A 7,297-nucleotide genomic window follows, 5' to 3' on the forward strand; every position below is an offset into this window, starting at 1 on the left:
CTGACTGTCATTGTGTCCCCCCACGAACACCTTTCCCCCAACCTCCTGCTCAGAGGCTGAGACATCTGTAAGCAGATCTGGGGGCCCAGCGCATGCACTGCCCTCTTCCAGAAAGGCTCAGTGCCCTGCAGCTGCCCAGGGCTGGTGGCAGTAGCAGGGATGTCACAGCTCCAGCACTATGGGGTGGGGACAGTCACATGCAGGGCACCAAGGTGTCCAGGGGGGCTGAAGGTAGTGGGGACAGGGGCACTCCTGTGCCAGATGGAGTAGCAAGCAATGCCTGCTGACAAGTTCAACCAGGCTGTAATTGTGACACTGGGACAGCTGTGCGCAGCCCGGAGGAGTCCTGCTTTTCCCTGTGTCACCATCCCTGCCTGAGTCCAGTGCACTGGTAGCATCAGCTGGTGCAAATGCTGTTGATGGAGGCCACCGCTGGATCAACGAGCCCCAGCTCCTCCTGTTCATTGACGCAGAGCTGGTACCCACAGCCCTTACGGCGGGGCAGTGGCCCCAGGCGCCCGCTGGGCTTGGCGCGGGGTGGCAGCAGGAAGCCCACACTGCCGGCGATGAGCAGGTGCCAGATACTGTGAATGTAGAAGTAGTTCTCCTCTGTCTCCACGAAGGCATAGAGCAGCACGGCAGCCATTGCAATCAGTGCACCTGGGCACAGGTAGAACGCCCAGCGTTTCCAGGTGGGTGGGTAGCAGTGGCGGCGACGGATGGAGCGAGCTGTCTGCATGGGGACAACGGGATCTCAGAGGTGGCCATGGCCCCTCTGCCACTACACCATGACAAGCCATGTCCCCCACCCCTGGTGACAAGCTGGGGAGGGCTGAGCATGGGGACAGCTGATACAACAGAAAAAGGATGCAATGAGTCCTTACCCAAGCAATGGCCATGATGCCCAAGGCAAAGAGGCTGGGTCCCAGCAGGTTCCATAGCCCATGGCGGTCCATCTGTAGTGCCATGGAGAGGAGCATGGCCCCCAGAAGGTACAGCACCTGTGGGGTGGTGACAGGGACATCAACCTGGACCTCCACTCCAGGACCCTCCCCACCACACGCACTCTCTCCGCACTCACCTGCTTGACCACAGGCTGCAGCCGGGCCATGGCAATGACAGTGACCCAGACAGACATGAGGGAACCCAGGAAGTCACAGAACTGCAGCACATCATAGTCCATGATGCAGAACACCACGATGCCTGGCTGGTCACAGGCATGATAAAACTGGGGCCACAGAGGGAATGGGGTGAGAGTCGTTCCATATTGCCTAACTCCCTGCCCACCATCCTTTCAGTATCTCAACACAAGCTACCCTTTCAGTATCTAAAGGGGGGCTGAAAGAAGGAAGGGGACACACTCTTTAGGAGGGTCTGTTGTGATAGGACGAGGAAAAATTATTTTGAACTAACAGAGGGGAGATTTAGATATGGGCTGCCCAAAGAGGTGGTAGATACCCTGTCCTTGGAGACTCTCAAGGTCAGGCTCTGAGGACCTGACTGAGCTGTAGATGTCCCTGTTCATTGCAGGGGAGTTGGACTAGATGACACTTCCAACTCAAAAGATCCTACAATTCTATCCCCATCCTCCACTTACAGTGGAGAAGAACATTGTGAAGATGTAGACAGCAGCTTCCAGGAGGTAGTGACTGCGCACAGCAATGGCCACGGGAGGCACAAACATGACATTGCTGAGGCAGAGCAGCAGAGTGGAGAGGAGCTGGAAACCATAGGAGAATGCCTCGGCATTGTCAGTGCAGCCCCAGCCATTCCATCCTGCAAGAGAGGGGAAGCTCCATCCGGTACCCATTGGAGAGCTGGGACAGGAGGACTGACGGAGTGCCTAGAACAGATCTTACCAGCTTTGCACTCACAGGCTGCATACAAATAATTGTTGGTACGCAGCAGCTTGCACTGCCCATAGATGCCACAGTCGTTGATGCAGGGTGAGAGGTAGGCACGCAGGTAGACCTCAGCTGTCACATTGGTGCAAGGCTCGAACCTGCCCCGTGGGGGAACAAGGGCAAACACCTGAATGCACATGCACTGGGCATGAGCACAGCCCCCAGATACAAAAAAGCCAACAGCTGCTTCCCAACTGAGAACTTCAGAGCAGAGCTGCAGGAGCCCACAGTGCAGTGACATTCAGCTCTGCCAGGACAGGCAGGCTGGGATACACTGGGATGCTTGGGATGCACTGAAAGATGCCAGGATGCACTGGGATGTGCTGACACATGGTGGGCATGCTGGGATCTTACCCATGCTCTGTGGCACAGAGGGAGCGCAGGCTCAGGTACCAGCTGCCCGTCTGGGGGTAAGGGATGCGCAGGCGGCTCAGGCTGGCTGTGGCGTTGACAGAGAGCAGGAAGCCTGCCAGGGACTCTGCCGGCAGGGGAAGCTGCGGGTGAGCTGGGCAGGGGGCAGGCCAGGCACCCACCCACCCCAGGCAGTCCCTGACAAGGCTTGGGGGTCAAAACCCATGGCCACAGCAGGGCGACAGGCACAGCCCAACCTACCTGTCTCACAGGTAACTGATGTGTTGTCACCGGATGTTAGTGGGACCTCATGGTTCAAACAGCCAAACACTGTCACATTCTCACCACATAGGGAGCTCTGAGGGCAGAGGGGAGATGGCCCTAAAGCAGCACTGGGAGTGTCCCCTGCTCAGCCCAGCACTTGACAGCATCCTAACATATCACCCAGGAGCACAGTGGTCATTATCTACTGCTCAAGCATCCTAACCCACGGTCCACCACCCAACAGCTCTCAAATCATGGCCCATGACCCAAAGGCACCCCTGCCCCAGACCCCAACACACCCATCTCCTGGCCCGACCACCTCACCACATTGAGCCGCAGCTCCAGGTTGAGCACCCCGCCACTGTCCAGCACCGGCAGGAGGTTGATGACAAAGATGGCAGGACGGTCGGGTGGCACTGACACGTTGGGCCCAAAGAAGATGTAGAAGTGGACGGAGAAGGTGTCGAGCTCATTGCGCAGCGTGGGGCGGATGGGCCAGCAGCGCTCAGTGGCAGGCATGGTGGAAGAGATGGGGAGTGGTCGCTTGGTGCTGTTGGGGCTGGTGGGAGGGGGACTGTCCCCCAGCACCGTCCCACCCGCAGAACCAAAGGAGTGCGGCATGTTCATGGAGGCGCTGGAGGGCAGGAAGGGCGGCCGGGCCAGGCTGGGGCGGGAGCAGTCTGGGAGCAGAGCCATCAGCCCTGGCACCACTCAGCCCCCCGGCCTCCAGCCCTTACCTCCCACCTGCCCTCCCTATCCCCCAGGTTGACAATCCCTGCATCCTAGCACATCTCAGTGTTCCAGCTCCTCCCAGTACCCCAGAGCATTCCAAGTCTCAGCACATGGTAGGTGTCCCACAGCATCCCAGCACCTCCCAATGTCCCAGCACTTTCCAGCACCTCCTAAAGCCCCAACATCTCCACAATCTCCCAGTGTCCCAACACCTCTTAGTGCATCCCAACATCCTCAGCAAGCTGGATGTCACTCCGTACCCAGATCCCACAGGCAACCCTTGCCATCTCCCACTCAACTCTGTGCCCTCTCAAGCCTCCCTGTGTCCCTCACCTGTCAGCTGCACAGTTATCTGGAAGGAGACGGTGCCCGGAGACCCAGGGTGCCTCTCCACCAGCACATAGTACCAGTGCTGCCAGAAAGGCAGGTCCAGTGCCAGCTGGCAGGGCACATGCTCCCGGCAGTCCAGTGCTGTTGAGTTGTGCAATGGGGGGGCCTTCGCTCGCATGCGCAGCCAGAGTGGGCAGCCCTCGACCCCACGGCACCGCAGCACCTCCACCAGCACACGTGATGTGTAGCTGGGCACGAACACCCTGCAGGATGCTTGCATCAGCGTGGGTCAGGGGTTGGGTCCCAAGGCTGCCCTTTCTAATCAGATCCTCTCACACTCACTTGTAGAGGCAGGAGCGGTTATGAGGGGCCATGCTCTGCTCAGTGATGTAACCAGGGTATAGCACGGCAATGTTCACCAGGCGTTGCACAATGAGCTGTGGCTGGAAGAGGTACTGGCACTCCTCATAGAGGCCCTGTGCCAGTGGGACAGTCAACATGGGGACTGGCCACACCGAGCCACTGTCCCACAGCCACAAGCCCTGCACTATGGCGAGGGGGTAGGCAGTCTGCCCTGGTCTCCTCTTTCCAAAGATGGCCAGGACCCCTGCCAATTATTCATATGCCCCCCAAGTGCCCCGTATAAGACACCTAGCCAACCCAACTTCTGTGTTCCCTCCATCCTTCACCTTGACAGAGATCTTTCCCTCATCCTTGGGCAGGTGGGCAGCCAGGAACCAGTCTCCAGGGAGGGGGCTGGTGATATTGAACACCCCTGTGGTGCGGTTGGGCAAGGTCCAGGTGAGGGTCAGCGCAAAGGAGCCAGGGACAGCCGTGTCACTGGGAAAGTGTGTGTGCAGTGGGTTAATGACGGAAGGAGCCCCTGAGCGGAAATACCTGCAGGAGAGACAGCAATTAACAGAGCCCAGGTTGAGCAGCATGGCAGGGGCAGCCCACCATACAAGCAGGGTGTGTCTCTGCAAGCAAGCTCAGAGCCATCATGGGGAAGACATCAGTAAGCTAGGATCTTGGTGAAGACCCTGAGCTTCCTGGACAGGTGTCCAAGTAAAACTGCTCATGGATGAGCTGCACAAAGGAATGAAAATTGCAACAAATGAATTATGGGGAGGGAGAATGAGTGTATGCATCTGCATGTGCATGAACATGTTTGTGCATCTACGTGCATATGTTCATGTTTGTGCACAGATCTGTGAACGTGTATACTTGAATCCAATGCCTGTGTGCCTGTGTATGCATGATCTGTGCATGCATGCAAGTGCATGTTTGCATGTGTGTGTAATCATGCATGCACAAGCAAGAAGCAGACAGATGCAAGCAGGCTGCAGGGCACATCCAGGCAGACAGCAGCAGAAGGCAGGATCAGGTGGGAAGGGAACAAAGGGGGCAAGCTGCTTACTTACACAGTGATGCTACGGTCTGGGCATTGGTCCCCAAAGGTGCCACCTTGCTCTTTGAAGGTGATGAGATTCCAAACAGCAATGACCGTGTCCTCAGGGATGTGGAAATGAAAGAGTTCGATGCTGGCAAAGGAGCGGAAGGGACTGAGCTTGCGTGGTGTGCGAGTGAAGTAGTCAGTTACGAAGAGCCCATCTGCAAAAGAGATTCAAGGGACTCTCAGTGTGAGAGGCAGGAGAAGCTGCAACTGAGCCATTTTACTGTGTGGCCAGGGCTGATGTCAGCTGTGCCTACCCTTGGCACAGTCTGCACCGTTCAGCACCGAGAATTATAGAGCTATGCACTTCCTGCACAGCTTCTAAGCTCTCCTGTGTTTGTGGAGGAGGAATGGTGCACATATGTGCGCGCATATGCATGTGTGGGCGCTGTCTGCATGCACAGTTAAATGAAGGCGTGCACACCCACACACAAGGGTGTGTGTGGCTGTATACAGCTCTATGTTTAAGGCAACTTTAGCTACTGCATGGCATGTCTCACTGTCCAAAAGTCCAGCTGCCTGGGGATTTCAGGAGCTTTAGCAGGAGAAGGAAGACACTTCCTCGGTACAGTGGAAAGAAGGAAGATCTGATCTCCAGACAGGAGCAGTAACTTCACTCCACTATTGTACTGCTTCCCCATTGCCAGACAAAGAGATCCATGCCTTACTCACCAAGAATAAGATGTAGGTCTCTACAAGCAGCCAACAAAGGGGATGCTAGCAGAGGAGCTGATGGGAGCAGGGTTGTGGCCAGGAGGATGTATCCAGGGAAGGGGACAGCTGAGAAGAAAGGCTGCTTTTTACAGTGTCTGGCTGGGAGCGTGCGCATGCGCTTGCATGCACGTGTGTTTGTGCTGCGTGTGTGCAGCCCCAGCAGGCTGAACACTGACATGCATCTGCTCCCTTGCCTGGAACAAAGGCAGCTCCCCCCCCCCCCCACTTCGTTGCCAGCCAACACAAGATGGGCATGAAATTCCCATCTGCGTGCAAGAGTACTCAATCACAATTTCCCTGCCATGAACCACCTGGCCAGTCCATGGATCCCCAGGGGACCAAAGCTCCCTGCCAGCTGGGGTCAGTGAACCGGCAGTGGACTTCAAAGAGAAAGAGACTGTGAACATGCTTCCAGGAGATGGCATGGGGAAAGCACGCAGAGCTTCCTGACCCCGTTGCACTTCCTCGAGCCCACTCATCTGAGGCAAAATGAGGGCACTCAGGTGCAAAGGGAGAGTCAGGCTGGAGCCCTGCGGCAGTGAAGCCACACTGCAGGCAAGAAAGCTGGAGGATGGAACAAAATTTCCTATCTACGAAGGAAAGGAAGGAGAAAAGCAAGAGCCTCTCTGCCCCAGACCAGAGGCCGAAGAGAGGCGACCTCCCCTCCCAGCAGGGTCAGTACCACGGACAGCTTACACTATGTCGGGCTCAGCACCACGGACAGCTCCCCCCAGCCGCTCCATAGGGGCCCGTAGTGCTCCTACTCCACATCTGGGCTCCCTTCCTCTGTAATCCCCTATAGACAACACCGCATACCCCTCCGCAGCCCCCGAATGAAGGCAGCTCCTGTGCCCGATAGCACACTCATTTCTTCACGTAGTCACTCCAATGTCCCCTCACTCACCCTCACTGCACACGCACCCCCTGTCCCACTTCGCAGCCCTCTGCCCTGGAGACACACTGCATCTGCAGATCCCCGGAGCCCCTGACGATGAGTCTGACCACTCTGGGCGTCCCTCTGCACTTACACCACCTGTGTCCCTCCAGCACGCACACCTCTGAGCCCCCCATCTACCTCACTGCCTGCTTATCATCAGGCACTACCCCCGCACACACATCTTCATATCCCATTATGCCAACACCCCATTGCACTCAAATTGCCATCTCCCACCACACATGGATGTGCCCCACTGTGCGCATACCTCGTGCCCCACTGCCTATACACCCTAAACTCATTGTTGCATGGACATCCCATAGAATACACATCTATGTGCCCTGCTGCACATTTGTCCTAAATCTTTCTGCACACACGTCCCGCACCCCATTGCACACACTGTCCCATTGCACACGCATCCCACAGCAGGTAGATGCTGTTCCCCACTGCACACGGTCTGTGCTCCATTCTCACCCCACTGCGTTACATCCCATTTCCCATGTCCCCTACTGCAAGCACGCACCTCCCCCCCCACGAAGCATCCCACAGCACTCAGATCCCTGACTCCTCGCACATCCCTCGGCCCCACGGCACTCACCGGCGGGCGGCGGAGGT

At 57.0% G+C, this 7,297-nt stretch overlaps 1 protein-coding gene across 2 annotated transcripts; it reads right to left on the reverse strand.

Moving 5' to 3' along the window:
- Positions 1-6: 6 nt before the first annotated feature.
- Positions 7-3,659, reverse strand: TMEM8B (transmembrane protein 8B). 2 transcript variants are annotated; one of them, XM_010725264.2, is made up of 9 exons: positions 3,585-3,659; positions 2,844-3,153; positions 2,517-2,613; positions 2,259-2,382; positions 1,860-2,002; positions 1,598-1,776; positions 1,082-1,228; positions 885-1,001; positions 7-733 (listed from the first exon to the last, which is right to left on the reverse strand). In XM_010725264.2, exons 2-9 carry the CDS (start codon positions 3,144-3,146, stop codon positions 398-400), a joined length of 1,446 nt encoding a protein of 481 aa, XP_010723566.1. In that variant the 5' UTR covers positions 3,147-3,153; positions 3,585-3,659; the 3' UTR covers positions 7-397. The 2 variants fall into 2 exon arrangements, with proteins under 2 accessions (XP_010723566.1, XP_010723565.1); XM_010725263.2 differs by lacking the exon at positions 3,585-3,659 and having other exon boundaries at positions 2,844-3,233.
- Positions 3,660-7,297: the final 3,638 nt, after the last annotated feature.

The sequence above is a fragment of the Meleagris gallopavo genome, chromosome Z (assembly GCF_000146605.3).
Source record: "Meleagris gallopavo isolate NT-WF06-2002-E0010 breed Aviagen turkey brand Nicholas breeding stock chromosome Z, Turkey_5.1, whole genome shotgun sequence".
In the NCBI taxonomy this organism is placed as follows: domain Eukaryota; kingdom Metazoa; phylum Chordata; class Aves; order Galliformes; family Phasianidae; genus Meleagris; species Meleagris gallopavo.

Bases quoted from the DNA above. Each gene is read 5' to 3' on its own strand.
- TMEM8B (XM_010725263.2), bottom strand. From the start codon at position 3,215: ATGGCTCTGCTCCCAGACTGCTCCCGCCCCAGCCTGGCCCGGCCGCCC. The intron at 1,002-1,081 runs GTGAGTGCGGAG...ACCACCCCACAG, and splicing joins TGCAGCCTGTGGTCAAGCAG to GTGCTGTACCTTCTGGGGGC. The intron at 734-884 runs GTAAGGACTCAT...GTCCCCATGCAG, and splicing joins GCATCATGGCCATTGCTTGG to ACAGCTCGCTCCATCCGTCG.